This window comes from Tachysurus vachellii, chromosome 11 (genome assembly GCF_030014155.1).
Source record: "Tachysurus vachellii isolate PV-2020 chromosome 11, HZAU_Pvac_v1, whole genome shotgun sequence".
Classification (NCBI taxonomy): domain Eukaryota; kingdom Metazoa; phylum Chordata; class Actinopteri; order Siluriformes; family Bagridae; genus Tachysurus; species Tachysurus vachellii.
The window spans coordinates 10201662-10229180 of NC_083470.1; the positions used below are offsets into that span (position 1 = coordinate 10201662).

At 39.5% G+C, this 27519-nt stretch overlaps 1 protein-coding gene across 1 annotated transcript in view; it reads right to left on the minus strand.

Annotated features, from left to right (window-relative positions):
* The window catches only part of agbl4 (AGBL carboxypeptidase 4), a 282596-nt gene that overhangs the window by 114250 nt on the left and 140827 nt on the right, over positions 1-27519 (minus strand). The window contains exon 5 of the mRNA XM_060882422.1: positions 8159-8375. Coding sequence (XP_060738405.1) covers positions 8159-8375 — 217 coding nt within the window. The remainder of the gene's footprint in view (positions 1-8158; positions 8376-27519) is intronic.

Sequence of the window (27519 nt, forward strand, 5' to 3'; positions counted from 1 at the left end):
CTTCTGGAAACCAGCCAAATGTCCCCAAGAGGACAACACTGTCAGATATTACTATCCTTGTGGGTACACTTGGTACATGCACACATGTTGACACAAAAATACACACACACACGCACGATCACACACACACACATATTCTTTCCTTCCTCTGACTCAATGTAAAACAAGCTCAATCTTAGTGCTGATGAAATGCATCAGTGCTTGGCCACTTGGTGACAGAGGGGAAAAATGCTTCCAGTAAAAGTGCTTATGTTGCACTTCTCCCTCTGACTACAGCCATAAAACACCACTCCATCAACTTACCTTACAGAAACAAGTGTGTGTGTGTGTGTGTGTGTGTGTGTGTGTGTGTGTGTGTGTGTGTGTGTGTGTGTACTATACTGTATACAGAATGAACAACTCAACTCAATTCAACTCAACTGTTCAAAAAAACCCAAGAACTGTTCAAATTGTGCTTCAGGACCTATTTTTGCTTGCCTGTAGAGCATGTGGATAAAAACTGGGTCACTTTGCAAAACCAAACATGCAAAACAACGAATTGAGAGAAGAATGTCAAGAAATCCAAAGAAAAAAAAAAGCAAAGAAACTCCAATGACTGGAGACTCTACTGCAAGGGGGCCATCATTCAGAGATACAACATAGCAGTGTGTGTGGCTTTCTCAGACGAGTACCAAGCCTGACCCACACACAAAAAAAAATAGAGATAAATGAGTAAAATAACAAGTGAGAGATAGAGAGAGAGAGAGAGAGAGAGAGAGAGAGAGAGAGAGAGAGAGAGAGAGAGAGAATAGAGTAGGTGTATAGGTGGTTAACAGGCCATTACAATGACCCTGTCAGTCTCTCTGTCTTTCTGTCTCTATCAGTCTTCTACTGTATACTACTCTCAGTGTAAATACTGATCTAATACTGAACTGCACAGCACAGGCAATTGCGTTAAGTCTGCAGCTAATGTTAAGGTCAGTCTCCTATGTAGAAATGTGTCTATTCTTCACTTTTGTTGAAAATAAATAATTTAATTCTCACTGCACTATTATACTGTTAGTTCATGGAACACTCATGGATTCTGGTGGTCAGTGTAGCCTGCAGAAAAGACTCCTAAAACGAATGGCATCTCTTGGCTTCTCTGGCAGGTTACGTTAGAAGTACACTGAGCTTTAATTAGAGCAAAAGTTAACAAACTCATTGGGTTAATGGGCATGTGGGTTTGCAAACATCTGAATGTCTAAAAGGTGCTGAAACCCATAACCAACTGCCACTTATTGAAACTGTAATAAACATAAGTGACATTATAAACCTATATCAGTAACAGTCAGTCAGTAACTGAATCCATAACATATTTACACAACTATTATACAGTAGCTTGTTATTTATCTCTGTAAATAATCTAAATAACTAACTGTCACTCTCCTCTTTAGTGCAGTTGAGAAGGCTAGTTAGCAGCTTAGTTGGCAGACACTACATACAGTACATCCTGCGGTCTTTTTCGTTCTCTTGCATATGAGGAGCGAGTAAGAATTTAACAGATGACCAGACCAACAGATAAAACAGATAAAAGAGAGCACACAGATAGATATTTACAGATCTATACACACAGACTGTATACTGGTCTTTTACAATCCTTACTAGGTTGCAAATGTACATTATAATCAGAACTAATGAAAGTATTTCTACTTCATTTTAAGGCTGGACAATATGTAAGGAGTAAGTATATACTGTTGGAAAATAATTAATGACATGGTCTGGAATATTATTTTCCTATAACAGAGACAAAATGTGTTTTATACCTCTGATACTTGCCAATGATAATTTTATGAACTAATGACACCCACATTTATTAGTGTACTGTTACATTTAAAGATCTATTCTATAAGAAGCTTTAAGGTTCCTATTATCACTTACTTGATAGCAAATTGTTCTCTCAACAGTCTCTCTTTCTTTTCTCTCTTGAAGTTCCTAAAGACGACATCATGCCGCTTATCATTTTTGAGAAGCTGCAAAAAAGTGCTCTGTCCTGTAGACTGTTACAAAGCACCGAAGACGACGTCTATAAATTTTAATTAAATGCCTCCTAATACAAAGATTCATCAAAGTTTCTTTGCTAAATAACAGTAAGTTTATATTAAAAATCCATTTATTCTAAGTCTAAGACCATATAGATTCCAGTGAACAATACAATTACTATTTGGAAAGTGTTCATTTAATATAAATCTGCACTTGTATTACAGCTGGAACTACTTTCAAGCTGCGCTGTTCCAAAACTAATCAATCCCTTCTAACCAATCAGATCTAGCAATTCAACAGCCCTGGGCCATAAAGGGCTATTAAAAAAAAGTCATTATATTTGGAAAAAATAACATACTAATAGCTTACTAACACATTTTGCTGGTAGACCATAGACATATATCACAATGTTTAGTTTTGATAAGAAAAAAAAAAAAGTCCAATCTATGAGTTCAATAAAACATCTAAAATAAAAAAAAGCTAAATCAGCTATTGAGAAAGTATAATTTATCATGTTGACAAAATTCAATATTATATCATCATATTCTTGACTAGCACCTCAAGTCAATAATATTATTCTTTCACATTGATTCTATAAGGATCAATATGACCAAGCTGTATTGTTTATTATCACTTTGCCTCAGTGGCATAATTTCACTCAGTGATCAGCCTGTAAACATCCTGTCAATGTCATGTCTTACCATCCCACACGCTAAACTGATGACTGGCAGTCCTGGTTCTCCTTCATGAGCTCGTGATTTGAAAGAAATCATATTATTTCCACTCTCTCATATACAGTATAACAAATAATCTAGCATTTGTTAATAGTTTTCAAATTAGACTGAATCTCAATGAAAGTGCGAAATGTGTTATTTTCATCCATCGTCCCCTCTGGTGCTGGGTGTGAAAGTCATTCACGTGATATATGAGGAATTCTTCATTATTAAATTATGCAGAGCCTTAAAAGCATGCATCACACAAATGTATTTCAGTCTGATTTCATTTAGATGCCTATATTTTAGGTGAAATCATCTTTTATCCCAGTGTTTTTCAGGTAAGCTTGTAAACCATCATTGTTTAGAGTCTGCGAAACACAGACAAACACCAGGCATCATACCTCCACTGGCATCTGTCTCATTTTAACATTATTAAAGGAATATAATATCATATGAAGCGCTGATGAAATTTAGTATTATAATTAGGACTTAATAGTCATGACAAATCAGATAGATAGATAGATAGATAGATAGATAGATAGATAGATGGATAGATAGATAGATAGATAGATAGATAGATAGATAGATAGATAGATAGATAGATAGATAGATAGATAGATAGATAGATAGATAGATGTAAAACTTGATTTGGTTGTTGCCTGGCATGTGCAAGATTTTTGGTATGTGTGCCTCAGTTTAATTGCACCACATCGTTGTCTTGCACCACTGGACTAACATAATGTGCAGATAAAACTGGTGTACCCTCATATCTCTCTCTCTTTCTGTCTCTCTCTCTCGCTCTCTCGTTATAAAAGAAGCTGCCATAGACCCAAGAACACAGGACATAAAAAGACAAATAAGGCCATAAAACTCCCTTATGCCCATGCATACTAATACAACTATGCCCTCTATGCAGCACACTCACCCCTCCTTTAAATCTGACCTGCTGCAGTGCTTTTTAAAGGATGTTTCCTGATGCACAACGCTGTTGTATGGAACCGTGCGAGGCAGCACAGTAACAGTACAATGCAGCAAAAAGCTTGTTCCCCTTTATGATCTGAAGACATAATTAATTATGACAGTTTTATTTGACCTGAAATGAATATACGAATATTTGCCATGTTCCTGTCATGTGCCTTATCAGATCTGCCCATCAACTGTAAAAATGTTTTACTAGAATAAAATAGCTGTCCTTCAATATGGAGGTCATGATAACTTTCACATGGATGTCAGTGTGAATTAGCATAGCCATTCCTTTTACTAGTTCAAATTCTAATTCAAATTCTAATTTATTTGTGTAGTGCGTTTAACAATGGACATTGTCTTAAAGCAGCATTACAGAACATAAACATAATACAAAAAGTTTAATAAAAAGGTTAATATAATACAGAAATTCAAGATTAATATTCGATATATTTAAAATGTGTTTGTATTTATCTCCAATGAGCAAGTCTGAGGTGACTAGTGGTGCCTGATACACTGAAAAAGCATGTGACAAAAACAGTGACATATATTGGAATCTTTTGATTATCACGACTACCACCTTCTACTACTTCTAACACCGTTACTATTACTTCTACTACTAATATACTGTAACTACTGCATCTACCATTACAACCACCACCACCAATACTACTATTCTACTGTTACTACTACCACCACTTTTACTACAACTACCACTCCCACCACCACTACTACTATTACAACCGTCACTGCTACTATTCCCATTCTATTACTACTTCTGCTTCTGCTACACTACTATAATACTGTTACTTTTATGTTACTACTACCCTATTATGACAACTACTATTACTTCTATTGCTGTTAATATTCTTAAAGATGCTTTATTAATACTGCTACTAGTTGAGTTCACCTACTACTTCTGCTGTACTATTACCACTGCCACTATTATTACTACTACTATTGCTAGTCTGCTATAACCACTACCACTAGTACTGTTACTACTGTTACTAATACTACTACTACCACAACCAGCATAATACTGTCATTCCCACTACCACCAATGCTGCTGCTACCGCTACTAATCTACAATTCTTACTACTGCTGCTGCCATTACTAGTACAACTACTATCACTCAACTACTACCACTATTACTAGTAATGGTACAGTACCTGTACCATTTGACTGTATATTTGTAATCACACCCTCTAGTGTCACCCATATGAGGATGGGCCCCCCTTTGAGTCTGGTTCCTCTCAAGGTTTCTTCCTTACCAATTTATGGGAGTTTTTCCTTGCCACTGCTGCCTGAGTCACCTCAGACTTGCTCAATGGGGATAAATACATACATAAATACATAAATACATACATACATACATACATACATACATACATACTGTGAACTATATATATCTTGATTTTTTATTATATTAATTCTTTATACTTCTCCTTATGTTTACCTTCTGCTCTATGTTTATGTTCTGTAAAGCTGCTTTGAGACAATGTCCATTGTAAAAAGCGCTATACAAATAAACTTGAATTGAAAATTGAATTGAAAGTACTTTACTATCACTATCACCACCACCATCAGTCTACTCTTACCACTAGTACTACTGTTACTCCTATCACTATAACTAGTACCAGTAATCAAATTTGTATACTAACACCACTACTAACACTTCCCTATTATTACTTCTTCTAACACTACCACTCCTCTACCCTCACTACTCCTATCACTCCTTTACCATTTCTGCTACTACTATCACTACTAGTACTATTAATACTACTATCACCACTACTATTACTGCACTATTTCTACTGTTACTACGACTATTAGAAGTACTACTACTAATACTATTGGGGCAGTGGAAGCTCAAGTGGTTAAGGCTTTGGGTTTTTGCTTTGGAAGATGGAGGTTCAAGCTCCAGCACTGTCAATCTGCCACTGATGGGCTCTTGAGAAAGGCCCATAACCCTCACTGCTCTAGGGCGCTGTATCATGGCTGGCTGACCCTGCGCTCTGACCCCAACCTCTGAAGTTGGGATATGTGAAGAAAGAATTTCACTGTGCTGTAATGTACATGTGACAAAATAAAGGCTTTTATCTTCTATTACTGCTAATGTACTATTACTACTACTACCACTACAACTCCACTATCCACTAAATCTAAAACCTTAAAGGTGAACTAAACACATCAGTCATTAATCTTCAGTTTTCATCTGCTTTTGTTTATTCGTTCATTAATTCATTCAATGTTAGCATTTAGTGCTGACATTGTGCTGTTAATCAGATGAAAGATATCACATTAGAAAGCAATGAACATTCATTTCTTTTTTGTACTGAAAATGTAAGCTTCAGTACTGTATGTACACCGACTCTAAAGCTCGCAGTGTTTCAGAACTACAATCAGCAGCGTATTGGCCTGATTTACTCACCTCACCAATAATTTACCAATTCAAATCACATTTCATAAGAAAACGATTTCTTTTCTAAACTGATGCCACATTCCTTATCAACAGATGTCCTTTCATCACAGACCCTTGCAGCCTCGTTCTCCTTGAAACCTGGAAGTGATGGCGGAAAATATGAGAACGGGTCTTAATCTATCAAGCATTTCTAATGAGTTTTTCTTCTACAATTATTTGATAAGAGCAGAAACAGCACTGGAGGCACTGCGCATGATCCAACACCTGGTTTAGCAAGGCCTGAATGCTCTGATCTCTCTCTCTTTCTCTTTAACTCTCTTTCTCCCACACACAAACACACGCACACATACTTCCTTCGGGGAAAATGAGTCTGAAAAAAGGGGAAGCGCCATCTCTACTCATATTTATAGATATTATTAGCTGAAGGGAATCCTAAAGCATATGGAACTACATGACATGCCCTAAAGACTTTTTCAGATGCCTCAGGAAGTTCATACTGATAAACACAATCAAAACACACCAAAGTCCCACTATTAATATCATAGCTTTCCAGCTGGGATTATCAAATACTGTAGCCTGCGGGCTGGATCCGCGAGTGTTTTCTCTGGCCCTAACAAATCCCCTTACACATGTTTCCAGTTACATGTTGAACCTATAGTGTATAGAATACTGTCCAAATATAAATACCTAGTCTGTGTGTGTGCATATGTGTGTGTGTGCGTGTGTGTGCAGGTGTCATTGTTAAAGTAGGATTGCAGAGCAATAACATTCATTCATTCATCCATCTTCTACCGCTTATCCGAACTACCTCGGGTCACGGGGAGCCTGTGCATCTCAGGCGTCATCGGGCATCAAGGCAGGATACACCCTGGACGGAGTGCCAACCCATCGCAGGGCACACACACACACTCTCATTCACTCACGCAATCACACACTACGGACAATTTTTCCAGAGATGCCAATCAACCTACCATGCATGTCTTTGGACCAGGGGAGGAAACCGGAGTACCCGGAGGAAACCCCCGAGGCACGGGGAGAACATGCAAACTCCACACACACAAGGCGGAGGCGGGAATCGAACCCCCAACCCTGGAGGTGTGAGGCAAAAGTGCTAACCACTATGCCACCGTGCCCGAGCAATAACATAATCACTAAAAAACCTATGAAAGCTATCAAGCTATTAGACTGAAATAGATGAGAGATTTTGGTTGAGTTTAAAAACTAAAAATCACTGAAGAGTTACTGTGTCTGTACTGAAAAATCTCTAGTTCAGCACTTTTACAGTTTTAAACAAGATCACCAGTTCAGTCCATGTTTTGAGCAACAGTGCCATATTTACAGTAATTTCATCAGGATGATGTTTTAAACTTACTTAAGAAAATATATAAAGACAGATTACTTTTTATTCAGTTCTGCTTTCTGATACATTTTTCTGGAGCTTAATATCATAAGCCTTGTAGTGCACTGTGTGGGCTTCACAAAACATCGGTTACAGCTTTTATAGTGCATTTTCAAATAATAATGAAAAAAATAAATCAAATGTACATGTTTTACCTACTTTAAATGGTGTTTAAATGGATTGATACCCATGTAACATGTGTATACTGTATACAGTATATATTAATAGTGTCTGACAGCACACTGTTAAAAACACTATAACGGTGCATAGTCAAGAAATAACAGTCACATAAGGCTGTTGATTGGTGAATAAAGTCCAGAAGTTATTATTTACATTGTGAAAGTTAACGGGTCATTTACAGTCAAATTGTGCAGCTTACCCATGCAAACTCTATATTCAAAGTATGAATAAGGTATTAACTCCTCACTAAGTCATTTTTCTTTAAAGATTTGTGACTTGGATATACAGAACTGTAGATACACTACACAATAAGTACAGACGTTAATGAAATAATACTTTTATAGCTTGGAATAACATTTAGGAAATTGGTGATGCCTATTTCATCTCAATTGGGTTTGTGGCTAAATTAAGACATGGGCACAAATGAGCACATGCCCACACAAACAAACACACACACACAGACACACACACACTCACCACGCTGAGCCCCAGCTGCTCTCTCTTTAGGTAGTCTAGGTTTCTTTGCTCAAGGCTGGACAGATAGTGCTGTAGGCGAGAGTAGGTGTAGGGGTAACAGTAGGCAAACTGGTACACGTCATCCTCGCGGTCGAAACAGAAGGCGAAGGACATCACATAGTTCCTCCGATGGTCTGGGCACCGGTAATAATACACATTTTTGGCTGGCAGTCTTTGCCTGAAACACAGGAAGAAAGGAAGGAAGAAAGGAGGGAAGAAAAAAGTCATGATATTATTTAAGAATGCTGCTCTGTAGTGAAATCTGGAGCAAAGATGGATTTCATTCTGTATATCTTATTAACAGTATGTTTAGGTGTGAGGTAGAATATTTGTGGTGTAAGCAATAAAACAGGAAAAAAAAAAAAACATGATGCCATTGGCCTCAGTGTGTATTACCTATTTAACAATTCTGCCAAGAGTGAGCCCATGGAGACTTCTCACAACTTGCAGTAATTTCCATATCACTTATGATACATTACTCCAGGGTACAACCATTTACTCAAAGCCATCAAGAAGCCTTTGTGTACTTTTTTATGTTCTGGAAGCTTAAATTTCTCAATTTGCAATCCTTATGTCCCCTTGTTGGCCTCTCTGAGACCAGTGACTGATGCTGTGCATGAGGAGAATAAAGCACTCTGCACACATTAAGGTTCTCAGGAGAGAAAAAGGCATGATTTGATAAGTCATTTTTCTCCTGCCGCTCTGGGATCACCTCTAGTAAAGATGGCCACCAATGAAGAAAAGTAGAGAATGGAGAAAACAATCCAGAAAGCAGCAAGAGCCATCAGTGAGAAACATGACACTAGTGCATAGACCCCTATAGACTCTCATCTTACTCAGGGTACTGCGCTCTTTTCTTTATCTTCCTCTCCATCTCTTTAGTCTGCCTTGTGTCCCCTCGTTAAACTGTTCTTTTTTTCCAAGTTGACTTCAACCCTCAATTTCAAATCAGCTAGGTAAATGCAATGAACAATACAGTAAATGTGAAACAATGAACGGTGCGGCCCTACTCATGGTTATCGGAAATGTCTGCTGATTAAATGTTGAGTTGTGTTCTAATTAGCAGGGCGTGGATGAGTGAGAGAAACAACCGAGAGAAATCTCTCTTCATCCTAGAGAACAACGTGATGAGAAACAGCCGAGAGAAAATGGAGGCTGGCTCGGACATTAAGGGACACGATGAATACAGACAATCAGCAGATAGACTGAGAGCTGGTGGGAAAACCAGAGGCAGGGAAAGAGAAAGAGAAAGATAGGCGACGAAGGACAAACAAAGAACATGAGCTATAAGGAAGGGTGGCAGAAAGGAAAGAGAATAGAAGATAAGAAAAGAATGATCAGAGGATGGGATAAAATGAGCATGAGTACACTGAGAAACCAACTGAGAGGAGGAGAGGATCAGACAGAGATTGCACTTGTGTCTGATAGTGTGGTGGTTACTGGACAGCTGACTGATAAGGAAGAGAAACAACTCTTTCGAATTGGCCTCGGCTAAACCAGGCATCCCGTTATCTAGCCAGCACCACGATTTAGAGGCACTATAAAGCAATAAGAAACAGCCACACATACGAGCCAACAGGCATCAAAGAGACAGTTACACAAACACTCAGTAAACACACACTCACACAGACTAAACAAGTATGCCAACAAATTCCCTCATGTCTTTGCTGCTTCAACAAAGTGAACAGCAGAAATTGAAATTAAACCAAATTAGCTTGGCTCTGTAGGCCAGAAGGAAGAAAAGACAGAGTGAAGAAAAGAGGGCAGTCGATAGTGAAGGAGAGAAATCTCAGGAGTCTGTGTCTCAGCAGAATACTAATACTGTAAAAGTGCCTTTTTCAGTATGATTACTGCCATTGTTGAGAACACACACATAGTAGAACACACACACACACACACACACACACACACACACACACACACACACACACACACACACACACACACACTATGGCACAGGAGGCAGAGGTCATGTCAGTACTGGGATCTGGCCTACATTTGCATTAGGTTCATGGCTGCATGTCTATTTCCTATGCACTCCAAGCAACACTTTCACACAAACACTGACATTCTAAGCACATCTGAACACCTCTGTTCTTATACAGTGTTAATGATAACACCTGATTTTAATTTTTCATTTTTTTTCTTTTTAGTCGTTAGACTCTCTACTGGCTTCTCTTCATGTTTGACCTTGTTGGCTACTGAGCAAGTCCTGACTATTGATTTTAATTACCCACTGGGAATGTACTGCCTGCCTTCCCTGCTTTACTGCACTACTATTGGCTAAAGAAAATAGCTTTGTATGTTTCTCCAGAGAGGGAGAGAGACAGACAGAGAGAGAGAGAGAGAGAGAGAGAGAGAGAGAGAGAGAGAGAGAGAGAGAGAGAGAGAGAGAGAGAGAGAGAGATTCAGGCAGAGAGGCAGAGACAGAGCGAGAGAGCTTGAAGCATCTCTAAACGGTCGAACAGTTTCTTTCTTCTCTTCTCTGTAGCTCTCTCTCCCTCTCCCTCTTTGCCCTGCTGTGGCCAATGGCAGTTTGTTTTATCTAAATGATGGTGGCCCGTGGCTTGGTGTGCTCCCGGATTTGGTACAGTGCCCTCGTTCCCAAAAAGATTTATCTTTGTGTCAGAGGGGAAAAAAACAACACCCTCCGGACAACAATGTGCACACTAGAGCCTGGGTGATGTATCTCATGACCGATAAAAAACAGCCAATATTAAAGTTCCAATGCCTTATCCCTATCAACATACATCAAAATGTGTATTGCAATGTCATATTCTAGAACCATTTTAATGAACGTAACACTGTTTTTGTTTAGACGCTCATAACAGCCTTTCAGGTTTTAACCAATAGTAATTGTACATCACACGAGTGATGTCTGCGATGACATTGATTCAAATGTGTGTTTCATTTCTGCATTTAATCTGCTGATGCACCAGTATTCACAAATCACTTAGTCACTGGAAAATGAATGATGTGCAACTTAAGGCCATTTTTGTATGGTTCATTAATTCAGAAACATTAAGGCATTAAATGCATATATGCATAAGTGCTTCAATATATTACAAATCTTTGTGCTATGTATATAATATATATATATATATATATATATATATATATATATATATATATATATATATATATATATATATATATATATATATATATATGATAATATATAGAATATATATATATATATAGAATAATCCGGTTTATATATATATATATATATATATATATATATATATATATATATATATATATATATATATATATATTTTTTTATTTTTTTACGGAAAGTCAGAGGTCAAAATACAGAATAGTACAGATCAGTAAGAATAGAATATAGTTATTCTCAGTATCAGTGGTGATTTGATGCATGCATCATATGTTTCCAAATGTTGAAATGTACTTAATTGTACTTAACTAAAGCCCTCGGTATCTGTTTTGATCCACATCAACTTTGACTGATACTACTGAATATTACAAAGCTTAATCTGCTTTAAATCCAGATGCTCCACATGCTCTATACGGTACAACCATAATCAAAACACTGGTTAAGGGAATATCTTTAGGAAGAGTGATATTCATCCTCCAGGATCATTCCAGAAACACTGTAAAGCTGCTGTGTTCTGTCTGCTTGTGGTGCCATGACACCTGACTAAACACTTTTTCACATTGTTCTTGTCACGCATTGGTAGATCTACAATAAATACTGTACCCTCCTCTGTACATGTACTTATACAGAGAAACACACACACACACACACACAAATCAGATCATAGATAGTTCCTTAGATTTGGTCTCAAATGGAATGTTTGTGTCATTATTGTCACTGCTGTTTCATTCATTAATTCATTCATCTTCTACCGCTTACCCGAACTACCTTGGGTCACGGGGAGCCTGTGCATCTCAGGCGTCATCGAGCATCAAGGCAGGATACACCCTGGACGGAGTGCCAACCCATCGCAGGGCACACACACACTCTCATTCACTCACGCAATCACACACTACGGACAATTTCCAGAGATTCCAATCAACCTACCATGCATGTCTTTGGACCGGGGGAGGAAACCGGAGTACCCGGAGGAAACCTCCGAGGCACGGGGAGAACATGCAAACTCCACACACACAAGGTGGAGGTGGGAATCGAACCCCGACCCTGGAGGTGTGAGGCGAACGTGCTAACCACTAAGCCACTGTGCCCCACTGCTGTTTCATGTATTCTTATTTTTTAATCCCTCTCTCTCTTTTTCTTGCATCATCTCTGTTCACTATACTTCTTAATGTGTGAAGGTTAAATGTTTTTAAATACAAACAAATCTGACAAGGGGTAAAAGCCCACTATTATCTTATCCGAATGCTAAAATGCATCACAGGTATCACAGGCATGGGATGAGGAGAGATTTTATTTAGTAGCTAAGTATAGCTACAACACTAGCTCATACTGGCCAACCTTTTAATATCTCCCATGTACCTGGGTTGCGCCTGATTTCGTACAAAAATTCCAGCAGCTCTGCACAAAAGCTACAAGAAGGAGGAAGTAGAGCGCGACAGATCCACGCAGGAGTCGAAGGATGGCACGGTTACTAAGCAACATGGCCAGTTTTGTCGTGTGGCCTGTGATGGCATTTTTATAAATGTATAGTGGAGGAGTTTTGTTATTGTTCTCATGTATTTGAATTGCTGGTGTTATTTGTGGTATTTGAACCAGCAGCGCATGCATGGGATCTGAGATTGCAACTAAACAGGTAGCTGAAGAGCAGCAGTAGGAGATTCCACTTCCCAGCAGGGGGCTGGGGAGACCAAGAGAGAAAGAGAGAAAGGGAGAGAGCATGTTTACTCCACACAGTAAATAAGCAGTTTGGTGATATTTGAAAATGCTAGGGGACCTTGCGGAAATGTCGACTTCAAACAGAAAAAGAGGCCTTTTTCACACAACAAAATGCCTGCAGAGATTCTACAGCTACTGTTTAGCTTTTCTCTTCCTCCAGCTTCAAAGACAAACGCACAATAAAAGGCATCTGATCTAACTTTTCCTCTCTCTCTCTCTCAGTACCTCTACATAAAACTGCACTTAAACAAAGTCATTTCTTTGGTTTTTTATTTCACAAATATATTTATTAGAGATTTCCTGCGGAAATATGAGCGGGACCCGAAGCCGTGGGTGAAGAGTACAGCAACAAGCATCTTCCACATCAATTACTGTTAGTCAGTCGTTAAAATGCACCACTCCATGTGCAGCATTATGATTAACAGCACATTTACTGCAGCTTCAAGCAGGTCCTTAAAATTCGCTTGTGCGTTACTCATCAATGGCTCTGTCTTTTGGAGTATCATCTGTGCCGCATGCTGTTTATTTCATCTAATTATAATTTGACATATGATTGGATGGCTGCATGATTACATGTTTGAATGGAGCATAAGACCAGAAGCTTAAATTTTATTTATTTTTTTTTTTAAAGTCTTTCATATTACTAGCTTCTAAAACTAATCTGCTGTATTTGTGAGTTTTGTTGTAGGTTTTTCTGGCAATCCAGAGAAACTGTTGCACACATTGTCACCAGATCACAACAGATGCTAACATGCTAACATCAGATCATGTTCACTAAATGGACAACTGCTGTCCTTCTCATGGAAATCTGTGCAAGAGGGATTTTGAAATATACTTAAAAAACTGACACCTTGTTCCCTTTCATCATCTAAACTATCATTCTCTCTGTCATCACAAATTAATGGTTAAATTAACTTCTCGAATATGTTACATATTGATCAAAAGCTTCTAAATCGAATCACACCATGCTGTATCATAGACGCTTCAGTGATTGGGTCAAATATCAAACCATTGCCTCATGAATCTTAATCGTATTGAATCATAACAAATCCAGGTCAGGTGGCATTATCAAATATCGAATCTTTGCCTTATGAATCTGAATCGTATCGTGTTGTCGCTGATTCAGTGACCAATCCTCACTTTATGAATCTGAAGCAAATTGTCTTGTGTGGAAGCCTGCAGTTACACTAATTATGATGACACTTCATCAGAAGGAAACGTACACTGGGCCTTCAGTATACGTTTCTAATTAATGCATAAATATGATTTAACCTCCAATGAATTATATGACATTTTTGCAGCTTCTGTGTACAGACAGAAAATAAAAATCATAGTAATATTTATAAATACCGAACTGCAGCTTTAACATAAAAATTGCCTTCCAAGAAACGTACAAGTGTCAATCATGTGACTATTTCCAATGTCAGGAAGAAAAATAAAGTTTATCTCAATCAGAAAATCATCTCAGTCAGCAATATAAAGCCTGTGTTCCTAAAATAGCTAAAGAGTATGTGTGAGTTCATTTTAATCACATCATTTTAACCAGATAATAAAATACATGGTTTTGTGTGTCGATGCACATACACACACGTGCACGCGCATTTTTTGGACGTTGGAGCTGCAATCCTTTTCATATGCGTACTGGGACACGCTCGGTATAAGCACTGAGAGGAACGGCATGTCATCAAACAGCTCTCTTAGCTCCTAAATCAACCTCTCATTAGAGGAGGAATCATAAACTCCAAGCAGCCAACCAGAGAGAGAGAGAGGGAGAGAGAGAGAGAGAGAGAGAGAGAGAGAGAGGGAGAGAGAGGGGGAGAGAGAGGGAGAGAGAGAGAGGGAGAGAGAGAGAGAGAGAGAGAGAGAGAGAGACAGAGAGAGAGAGAGAGAGAGAGGGAGAGAGAGAGAGAGAGAGAGGGAGAGAGAGAGGGAGAGAGAGAGACAGAGAGAGAGAGAGAGAGAGAGAGAGAGAGAGAGAGAGAGAGAGAGAGAGAGAGAGAGAGAGAGAGAGAGAGAGAGAGAGAGAGAGAGAGAGGGAGGGAGGGAGAGAGAGAGAAAGAGAGAGGGGCAGAGAGAGAGAGGGAGAGAGAGACAGAGAGAGAGAGAGAGAGAGAGAGAGAGAGAGAGAGAGAGAGAGAGGGAGGGAGAGAGAGAGAAAGAGTGAGGGGGCAGAGAGAGAGAGGGAGAGAGAGAGAGAGAGAGAGAGAGAGAGAGAGAGAGAGAGAGAGAGAGAGAGACGGAGACAGAGAGAGAGAGAGAGAGAGAGAGAGAGAGAGAGAGAGAGAGAGAGAAATAACACTGATGTTTAAATTAAACAGAATGTATAGAAAATCTGGAAGGAAGTCTTATTTCTGTGTGTGTGTGTGTGTTTTAATATCTGGGCGGCGATCTGCTCTGTTCTGGAGCAGAGTTCGATTGGGGGTAAATTACTATGCAAGTAACTGCAGGATAGTTGAGGCAGCTTGAGGAAAGTAAACTGGACTCATTCTACTACATCATTACAAAACCAAAAAACACAAGGTGAGATTTATGCTACATGATTTCTCTCTGATTGGTAAGATGTACCACATCATGCATTTTCATTATTCATAATGATTCTCCTATTGCCTCTTCTGTGACATTTCAGAGTCTTGTATCGATTTGGTTTTTATCCCATTAGTGCTGCATCAGTTCAGCTCTGTATTGTTTTCAGAGCTTGAAGCCTTTGCTATATCCCTCTGCCAGGCCTGAAAAAGTAAGTACATCCTTATCATCTAATACTAATGCTGAATATACATAGCTTTTGTTTATTTGAATAATGATGTTTATTTCTGCAACAGAGGCTAAAAGGTTTTTTTAAAAAATCTTATGTTATCTCCCAAGCTGATATCTTCTAGAGTGACACATAAATCAGCAAACTACTGTGACACTATTCAGGCAACATTTACATAATATATAAGATATGCAGATGAAATAAATACAAACATATAGTAAATACGGAAAACATGGTACACATGCTAATAGTGCAATACACCATCCACTCCACAGCCACTTTGCAGTTCATGAATTTAATGCCTGTGTGTCAGCGTGTGAGTGGATGCAGGAGGGCGATGTTGAGGAGCTGCTTGTTTAAAAAAATCTCATTTTATTTGTCACATACACAGCCATACAATCTATGAAATGCTTTTTAACTGTCTGTCATAAAAAAGGAGAAGAGGTTTAAATGTTTAACAATAAAAATAGAAATAGTATTTTCTGTATAAGCAATAGGGAAAACCTGATATTACCAGTTATGGTTAAGATCAGCCTAAATGTGAAACTTCTTTTCTTTATTTTTTGGTTACTCAGAGTCACAATTGATCAAAACACCAACAGAAAAATTTTAAAAAAATATTTCAGGCATTTAAAAAATAAAATTCAATATACAACCATTAACATTTACAAAAGATATATATTGCGCACTCCTGATAGACATGCACAGGTGATTGATCACATACATACACAGATACACATTCAGAAAAAAAAACTGTTTCTGGTATGTTGTTCTGCGTACTTTCTCTGTGTATATATGTTGTTCTGCATGCCTCAGTTCATGCCTGTGTGCGTCTGCTCCTTCACTGACCAGCAGATGGCTATAGTCCTTACGTTATAGACCTGAGAAGTGATCCACCCTTTAGTGGAGTGTCTCTGATCTTTCAGACTCGAAGATAAAAGCAGCCCCACCCTGTCTTTGTTTCAACATGGACCAGTTCACCTGATCTTTCCAAACACACACTTACATCAGAGAATGGTCTATAGTACCCACATGTCTCAGGTGGTTAGGACCATCTGTGCAATCGGCATAATGGTGTGTGCACGTGTGTGTGTCAGATACATGGTGCCCCGTGTGTATGCGATATCAGGGCTGCGGCTCCAGCAAGACGCCCCTCCTTGACCAGGCAGGAACTTGATGTGCTTTAGCAGCAATATTACAGTATGTATGTGTGTGTGTGTGTGTATGTATGAGTGTGACCCCACTGTGGCAACCAGAAGTCCCACTGTGCAAAGGGGAGACTGGATAATTATTCTCAAGCAGATGAGCCCCCTGAACCAGCCGGCATGGCGCCATGCCCCCTCACGGGGCACAGGGTGTCTTGCGTATACACACACACACACACACACAAGGGTGGTAGAGGGGCAGGTGTGAATCGGAGAGAGGAGGAGAGTATTAACAGCCAGACAGGGTGATGTCAGAGAAGTGCACTCGTGTGAGAGTGTGTGTATGTGTCTTGTCACATACAGGTCAGGTGCAGTTCAGCAATATGCCAAAAGGGCGGTGTGACAGCCCACTAACATCTATGTGTCAAACCATGCTTACATTTTTACATGCAAAGTAGTCATATAAACTGTTACAAACAAGAGTAGATAGTTTCAAATATTGATTAGCTTTAAACAGGACAGCACTCTCTGCTGCATAGGCTAATGTCAAGAGGCATCATACTAATGTTACTGAATTAATAAAACACAATGAGCAATTAACATAGCACTGGCTTGTCACTTTTTAAATCAACTTAGAATACAGGGATGAAAAGCCCCACTTTTGGAAATCATTTGCAGAGAGGAACAATACGATAATAACAGAAAACAAGGTGCTTGTGTAAATTAAGGAAAACAGGGAGTGTTACAGACAGAGAGAAAGAAAAAAACAAGAGGATGTTCCAGAGCAGGTGTACTGGCTCTTCCTTCTTCCCCTCTCTCTCTCTCTCTTACACGCTCTCTGGGGACAACAGAGATGTGTTGGCTGATGCATCAGCAGAGTGGGTGGAATGGACCCAAGGAGACAGGCTGGCGCCAGACTGCCTAACAACACTGCACTCTCCCTTATTCACCAACACAACTAAATCCACACACACAACACAAACAAATCCACTCCCACCCAACACAACCCACTACATACACAGTCTGTATGCATGTGAGCACACGCATATATAACACACACCTTCCTATATATTGATGATATTCACTCGTTTCTCTCTCGCTCTACACCACACAGACAGACTGAACTAACAAACATACAACAAAACAACACAGAAAGATACACAGCAAGGTGGATAGTCAGTGAACCCTGAATGTTAGTTCTTTAAGTGCAGGCTGGAGGTTTCTCATGGGAACGAACACTGGTTCTACTGCTTTGGCTTAAAGGTGTGGCCAGGGATATTGAGAAGGTTTTTTTTGGTGTTCTCCTTACATTTTGACAACATAATCAATTCTCAAAGATCTTCAGGTCTCTTTAACCAAGGATAAAAATCAAATGATGAGGCTCACCAACATCTAAACAATGGACATGCAAGACAATTCAGAAAATTCTCCTTCTTGTCAATAAACACTGAATGGATATCTACACTGGAGCAAATATATTTAATATAGCTCTAGCTGGTGCTGCTATTTAATATAGCTTTAGGTGATGCTGCAGTTTAAAGCTAGCTACCGAAAATTCCTGTGCTAATCCAAATCACTCTGTCACTTACAAAACGAAGAAATCGAAGCATAAAGTATAGTGAGGAGGAAAAGGTATTTGAATATTTTTGCTTTTGTTAATATCTAGTGCTTATATCACTTCAGGTTTTGGCTTGTAACTTAGAAATATGAACAAAAAAGTATGTATTCATACATTCATTCATTCATTCATCTTCTACCGCTTATCCGAACTACCTCGGGTCACGGGGAGCCTGTGCCTATCTCAGGCGTCATCGGGCATCAAGGCAGGATACACACTGGACGGAGTGCCAACCCATCGCAGGGCACACACACACACACACACACACACACACACACACACACACACTCATTCACTCATGCAATCACACACTACGGACAATTTTCCAGAGATGCCAATCAACCTACCATGCATGTCTTTGGACCGGGCGTGTATTCATACATTCAAGCATAAATATGTTTAAAAAAATACAACTCTGATAGTAAAAATGATTCATTTTTCCCAGACTCCAAAAGAACATGAGTACTGTTGCATTGATTTTGCTATGTAGTGGTTCAATCAGGGTCCAATCCTTTTAAATTCCACAGGGTTAATAGGGTCACTCTGATAGACTCGCAATTCCAAATCCTCCATAAATAAACTCTGCAGATTGACTAAGCCATGCAAGAACCTTCACCTACTGTTTTAGTAACCAGTCTTGAGGTATTCTGGCTGTATTTTTGGGCTCGTTGTCATGTTGAAACATTTATTTCCTCACCAAATTCAATTTCTTGGTAGAGAAGACTAAATTCTCCTCTTACATGTCCTGGTACATCATTCCATTAAAGCTTCCTTCAAAAGTGTGTAATAGCACGGTTTCATTTGCAGTGAAGCAGCCCCATATCACAAAGTTTCTCCAAATATCATGAAGTGAATTATTAACAAAGAGATTTGTATCTCTAAGATATACTTATTTTCACAGAGGATTTTGCACAAAGTGCAGTTCATTTCTTATTGTTCTCTGTGTAACTGTTGTTTTTTGCTGCTTTCAGGTCATCCTGCAACACTATTTGTTCTCTAAAAGCACAGTGTGAAATCTTGCATTTTGCACCCATGCAGGGATGATTAGTTGTTCCATGAGCTTCCCACCCGTGTATCATTGAACCAGTAACGCTGACAGAAAAGTTTAAGGTCTCTGTTGTGGCTCTGTAGTAGTTCCGATTCCAATCTTGTTTAATAATGTTACCCCAAAGAACTACTTTACTTTCACCATGGTTACTTGAAATCATAAAAGACACAGAAAATGTCTTTTATATAAGGACACTTGGTACAGTTTGAGCAAGAACATTTCCTATTTATTTAGATAAATTTTTATGTAGGGGGCACGGTGGCTTAGTGGTTAGCACGTTCGCCTCACACCTCCAGGGTCGGGGTTCGATTCCCACCTCCACCTTGTGTGTGTGGAGTTTGCATGTTCTCCCCGTGCCTCGGGGGTTTCCTCCGGGTACTCCCCCGGTCCAAAGACATGCATGGTAGGTTGATTGGCATCTCTGGAAAATTGTCCCTAGTGTGTGAATGAGTGTGTGAATGAGTGTGTGAATGAGTGTGTGTGTGCCCTGCGATGGGTTGGCACTCCGTCCAGGGTGAATCCTGCCTTGATGCCCGGTGGCGCCTGGGATGGGCGCTGGCTCCCCGTGACCCGAGGTGGTTCGGATAAGCGGTAGAAGATGAATGAATGAATGAATGAATGAATGAATTTTTATGTAACCTTTACATATATTTTTCATCATGCTTTTTTGACCGTATGAAGTCAAAAGACGTGTGTAAATTTGAAGTGGAAAGATGCACTGGAAGTATATTAAATTACAAAAACAAAAGTGTCTGAATACCATGATCACCTTCCCAATGGATCCAGAGATTTGTTTATTGGGTAACTTCACTCATTACAACCTCAGGCATGCAATTAAACTTCTGTTACCGATTACCAGGAAGCGTATCGCATTGAAGTGGAAATCTGACACTACCATCCCACTAAGAATGTTGCTGTCAGAAAAGAAAACATACTGGTTAAGAAAAAAAGCAATACATTCAACCAAATTTATCAACCTTTCCTGTTTAATATAAAAAACAAACAAAAAAAAAAACAGATGGATTTCTTTCTTTGACTAATGTTTCACAATATACTGAAATTGTAATGTATTAGTGCAATCTTTTACCATACAGATTAACTTGTATCTACTTTTATTTAGCTTTTTTTTTTTTTTCTTTTTTTTTTTGTCTTATCCTGTTATGTATCATCTTGTATTTTGTAATGTGCTACTGTTTAAAGCTAAAATAAAAAAGTGTCTGATTGCTTATTTTCCCTCATTGTATATGACACAAATCCCTCATTTGTGATTTTACAAAAAAAAAACAACAACATTCTAGCAGTGAGGACCTACATATTTGCAGGATACAATAGTGCTTAAGACAGAAGTGTAATATAAAAAGGGAGCAGCAGGGATGATGTCAGACATGTTTTTTTTTCTAATCCATCTGAGTGACTCATTCATGACCATGCCACCCTTCTCTTAATTCTGTCTCTAAGGAAGTGATGTCAGTGAGAGCATAATGCGGTGTGGAGGTCAAAAGATATTTAAGTCACAATGACAGAGCATGTGGTCTATCGGTGTGTGAGTTTCCTTTTATCTGAGAAGAAAAAGACCCATTACATGTCTACAAAATTATCAGATTCCTCTTGAAGAAGCTCAGATCAAGCCATTGGTTAGTGTTAGTGGCTGCTACTGAATCATATCTAAAATGACACTGAAGCCAAAATTTCTGAACATTTTCTGATCATTCCAACAATTGTTCCAACAGTTCATGACGCTTGATGTACGTGTTGTACGTGTTTGCGAATAAACGTTACATATTGAATATATATTGAACTATCAATAGTTTTGTATGCATCTGGTAGGGTGTGGTAGTCTGTCTGTCTCTCTGTCTCTGTCTCTGTCTCTCTCTCTCTCTCTCTCTCTCTCTCTCCCATAAACCATATGTCCCTTGAGGGAATCCCTACCTGGTGCAGCTTCCCAACCTTCCTGACCAAATACCCTCCAGGCACCAGTGCCAGCTGCAGGTTTACGCTCCCCCTCAACCTTGTTGTCTCTTTCACCTCCTCTTTCTCTATGTGTGATCTCTTGGTGCCTGTAGCCAGACTGGTGTCTCTAGATGCCCAGTGGGGCGAGTGTGTATGTGTGAAGTGGGGGTGAAGGGGTGCTTTGCCTCCCAGACAGCAGATGCTGCCAATTAACTTCCCGGCCACAAGCTCGCAAAGGGACTGGGGAGAGCTGGATTGGCTGGAGGTGCTGGAGAGAAGGAATGGCACTTACTGCGGTTGACTGCAGTCAGCAGGTCCAGGAAAAGACAGGCAGCTTGCTCTATCCCTTGCTCTCCCTCACTTAAAGCACCTTTTGTTACTACAGAGCCTCTGCAAAAACACATCTCAATTACACCCTGGAAGACAAAAGCCTGGCCAAGCTGCCACTCGCAGTTATTTCACATAGACACACAGTTAAAGTTTACTTGCACAGTGAAATACCCTCCAATTTTGTTCACTACAAAATACACACGAGCTCAGTACTTATTTGAAATAGGGTGCAGCCATTTTGGGTCACATACATTATATTATGAAAAACAAACACAGATGCTTCAACAGCAGTTGATGCTATTATCATACGATCAGGATAAAAGGTTACAGGTATATATACTACAGTTGAAACCAGATATTTACATACACTTCAGAAAAAAACACAAAAACTTTTATTTCTTTACTGTCATACATTAAATCAGAGTAAACTTTTTCTGTTTTAAATCAATAAATATTAACATATTTTTTGCATTTGTTAAATGTCAGAATCGAGCGAGGGAAAATTTTTATGTATTTTTATTATCACTTTCATCAAAGTCAGAAGTATACATACACTAAGTTTATCGTGCCTTTAAAAAAAATAAAAAAAACTCCAGATGACTCCATTCTGAGTTTAAGAAGCTTCTGATAGGTTAATTGATTCCATTTGAGTTAATTGGTGGCACACGTGTGGATGCATATAAAGGCACACCTCAAACACATGATGTCTTTCTTTGACATCATGGGAAAATCAAGAGAAATCCACCAAGACATCAGAAAAAGAATTGTTGACCTCCACAAGTGTGGCTCATCCTTAGGTGCAATTTCCAGATGCCTGAAGGTCCCACGTTCATCCGTTCAGACAATAATACGCAAGTATAAAAAACATGAGAATGTACAACCATCATACCGCTCAGGAAGGAGACGGATTCTGAGTCCCAGAGAGGAACGTATTTTGGTGCGAAATGTGCGAATCAACCCCAGGACAACAGCAAAAGATCTTGTGAAGATGCTGGCTGAAACTGGTAAGACAGTGTCATTATCCACAGTAAAACGAATACTGTACCGCCATGAGCTGAAAGGTTACTCTGGGAGGAGAAAGCCATTACTTCAAAACCACCATAAAAAAGCCAGACTACAGTTTGCAACTGCACATGGGGGAAAAAAATCTTAATTTCTGGAGACATGTCCTGTGGTCTGACGAAACAAAAATGTAACTGTTCGGCTATAATGATAAACGGTATATTTGGAGGAAAAAGGGCGAAGCTTTGAAGCCTCAAAACACTATCCCATATATATATATATATATATTAAAGAATATGTGGATATATTAAAGCAACAGCTGAAGACATCAGCCAGGAAGTTAAAGCTTGGGCACAAATGGGTCTTCCAAATGGACAATGACCCCAAGCATACCTCCTAATTAGTTACAAAGTGGCTTAAGGTCAACAAAGTCAAGGTACTGGACTGGCCATCACAAAGCCCTGATCTCAATCCCATAGAAAATTTGTGGGCGGCACTGAAAAGGTGAGTGCGAGCAAGAAGGCCTACAAACCTGACCCAGTTACACCAGTTCTGTCAAGAGGAGTGGGCCAAAATTCCAGCAAACTATTGTAGAAAGCTTGTGGAAGGATACCCAAAACGTTTGGCCCAAGTGAAACAGTTTCGGGGCAATTCCACCAAATACTTCCTTAGTATTTGGTGGAATTGCCCCGAAACTGTTTCACTTGGGCCAAACGTTTTGGGTATCCTTCCACAAGCTTTCTACAATAGTTTGCTGGAATTTTGACTTTGATGAAAGTGATAATAAAAATACATCAAAATTTTCCCTCGCTCGATTCTGACATTTAACAAATGTAAAAAATATGTTAATATTTCAGGTTTCTTCTTTACTTTCTTGTTTCTTACTAAGGTTTCTTCTTTACTCTCTGAATTCATATATAAACATTTGTAGATAGTACCTGTTGCCAAAACCACCCGGAACACACCAGTGCATTTTCAACTGCACTAATTAGAACACAAACAGATAAAAATGCAAACTTTAAAGATTCCTGGCAGCTTTCTCATGGGGCATGCTCCGATTGAGATTTCGTTTAGAGCAGCAGGAGGAGGATGTTCTTGTTGTGTGCTCTTTAATTTCCGTTGGCGAGATTAAAATGGTGCCTCTCTCTCATCCCTCTATCAGAGAAGTGACAGATGACTGCTCACAGGGGAGATAGGCAACTTTTGCTGTGGACTGAGCGAGCAAGAGAAGAAAAAAAATGTGAGGAAGTGATAATCGTAGCATTATGCAGCACAGGTAAATCATTCAAGGTGCCAGAGTTGCAGAAAGCTATTTACACCTATAGCATCTCCATATGTAGGCTGGCACTGGCTCCCCCTCCCGTTACGCACATATGTGCATGTGACTGATGGCTGCTGACTGTGTATCAAACACACTGGCAGTAAAGCACTCACAGTCCCTGCAGGCAGCTATGTCATGTTTGCAATGCAAACACGGCTGGAGGTGTTGGAATCGCAACCATATGGGCAACGACTTCAAGTAGTGCACTGATAAAATACAAGAAAACCCGTGGAACATAAACACTCTTCTGCAGTGGCACATTAAAATAAAAAGCTTATAGTGTAGCACTCAGAACAAAGGTAATTAGAGCGAGTCTGTTTAATGATGTATTCCCTAATGGTATTATTTAATCTTTCTTCTGGTGTTTCAGACTGGATCTTAATTTTCCATACTAAAAAATACATTTGCTTATACAATGAAATAACTTTCACCCTGAAACCTTGACTCAACAGCACGGGTTTTTTCATGCAAAAAAATTTGTTTGTATATTTCACAACATTCATTCACAACACTTTCAATAACTATACATGATCTGTCATATTGGCTGGTAGAATTTCTCTCACACACACACACACACACACACACACACACGCTGTCATGAACACGGAACAGAACGGACCCAAACGCAGGATAGCATAAATAAACAGGGTTTAATGACAGAACACAAAACAGGAACACAGACTCAAGATGGGACTAAACAGAACTAAGACCACAGTAGATGCCGCGCTGCACGAGGCAACGCGGCACAGTTAAATACAAAAAGGACAATGACACAATAAGGATCAGGTGTGATGACAGGGAGGAGCAGACGAAGGCGGGGCAGACACGTGATGAGAAACCTAAACAAACGCACGTGGCCAGAGTCCGGGCAGAGTCCTTACACATGCACACACACACACACACACACACACTACTAATGCCCTCTGACTTTCTCCCTTTCTAGCAAAACAAACAACAAAAGCGCTTGATTAATAGTTAAGCATCCTTGTCATTTAACATCCCTATTAAACTGAGGCTCATAATTAAAAACACATGCAACCATTTTATTTCATACATAGCCACGCCCACTCTGCCCACCCTATCTGCTCCAATCAGTCACACTATCAAAGGAGCAGCAAACAGGGCCCTATTTCAAATAATCAATTCAAACCGGACAAAAATAAATTATCTTCTCCACTATGGGTGAGACGTGTGGTTCTAAGAAACATGAAAAGCAATATGCACACCTTTTATGCTCGGTCCTAATGGTGGGAACAGGAGACCGAGTGACCTTTTGAGTTTTCTATTTGCATGTTCATTGGCTTTTTAGCCATCCAACTAGAAAAATAATTCAGGATATGTGACATCAGTCAAAATAGGAATCTAAACATTATCAATGCTGTGTGCATAAAGATAAGTGAGAAGAATTGCCTAGAGAATCAGCATCGCCTATATTCATTACGAACAAGGCACATTTCTGCACAAAGCTGTATGGTCCGTCCTCATTCCTTTGCGTTCCACCTGTGGCCAGACGTGATGCGGCTCTGAACGATATGAAATGACGAAGCTATTTGTTCCTCTTCCACACTCGGCTGCTCTGCCTCTGTCTGAAGCGCGCGCTCTACGCTGACAGGAAATCGCATTCAGCCAGCACAGAGATAACACATAATGCAAAAAACGCCTCTCCGCCTGCCCGTGTCCTCTACCATGTTATCCCTTCATCCTGCCACTCTCTCGCTTTGTGCCCCCACCCACCCACATCTCTCATTTCCTCTCTGGAACAAAGGAACAGGACCTGCAAAAATGAATAATGAAAGATTGGCATCCATGTTTTATGAAGTTGCCGCTGAATTATTTTGAAGGTGAGGGAGGATTAATGAAAATATCACTTATTTATTTGTGTCTAGAGGAGACGAAGAGATTGATACTGTGAGTAAAGTGTATTCAGAGGTGGACTCCAGGCTACAGCAGCCACATGTGGCCTTTTCAGTGCTGAATGAAGTATTTTATTTAGCCGGCTATAATCTAATGGCCTCTTGCATGCTTCACATACATCAAGCGAGATTCAAATGTGATTATGAATAATGTCAAGCTTGTAAGGAGATAATAAACCAAAGAAGAAAAATGTGTAAAATCTCAAATATTAGAAAAAACACACACTTGCACACAGTGTAAATTGAACTCGGAATATAATCTGTGTATCAAAGATATATCTCGGTTAAATAATGTAGTTCCCAAAGCATTATGTAAAGCATTTTAAAGAGCCTCTCATAATGATTCCAGTTACAGCAATGCACTGTGTATTGTCATCAAAAATGTAATAGGTGCATTTGTATTTTTTATTTGAAACCCATTCGCAGCACACTCCACTTCCCAGAACACACTGCAGCCCCAAAACATGACAAACCCTGACTACACTTCCCCAAACACAAAACTTGGTCACTACACTTTAAATCACACTCCTGTTCCCTCTCTCTTTCTATCACTCACTCTATCTCTCTCACGCACATACACTCATTCTCATTCCAGTTATGAAGTAAGGTTTCACAGTTTTTTAGACATTGCACACTCTTTGTTTTGTTGTTTTTCTTTACTATTTGGATTTCATGCTTTCATGCCCCTTATTTGCCCTGTTGTATTTGCCCTGTCGCCTGCTCTTTGCCTTTTTTTTGCATTTTGCCTCTCAATTTGGATTTGTTTGTTTGCGTTTGCTACAGGAAACTCTCTCTGCACTCGCATCCAATTCTGCCTACCTTGTCTGAAAAGATACCTGTGAGACTAGGCAGGCCTGGTCTGACTTTCTGCAGGAGTGAGTTAAAACACACACACACACACAGACACACACACATTTACCTCGATCAACACACTCTGGCAAGGTACATGCCACCACAAAAACACATATGCCTTTGAGAGCCTACTCTGGTGCTGTACATATACTGTATGATCACAAAAAGCCCAGCAAATATTAACTTGCTAGGCATTAGGGCCTCTGGCCTACTGGTTTCATAGTCTCGCTTCGGATTCTTATCTCTAACATTACAGAGTCACCATCCTTCATAGTCTGTTTAATGCTGTTCAGCGCCGTGTTCGGTGACTTTCATTTTCACCTCGAGTGGCTCTGTGGCTAGAGGCCCGGGAGATCTGCTACAGCCTGCTGTATACCTCTGCATTGCTGTTACACACAGTCAGAGCTCTCACTGCAGCTTAGTGCTCAGTCTGCCACAAACTCCACTGCAGAGTGGAACAGCATGGAGCGGGAAGTTTATGAGTACATTTCTTCACTCTGGAGAAGCCACCTATATGTACAAAGGCCTCGGCTTTTTTTTATATATTGATATGAAAT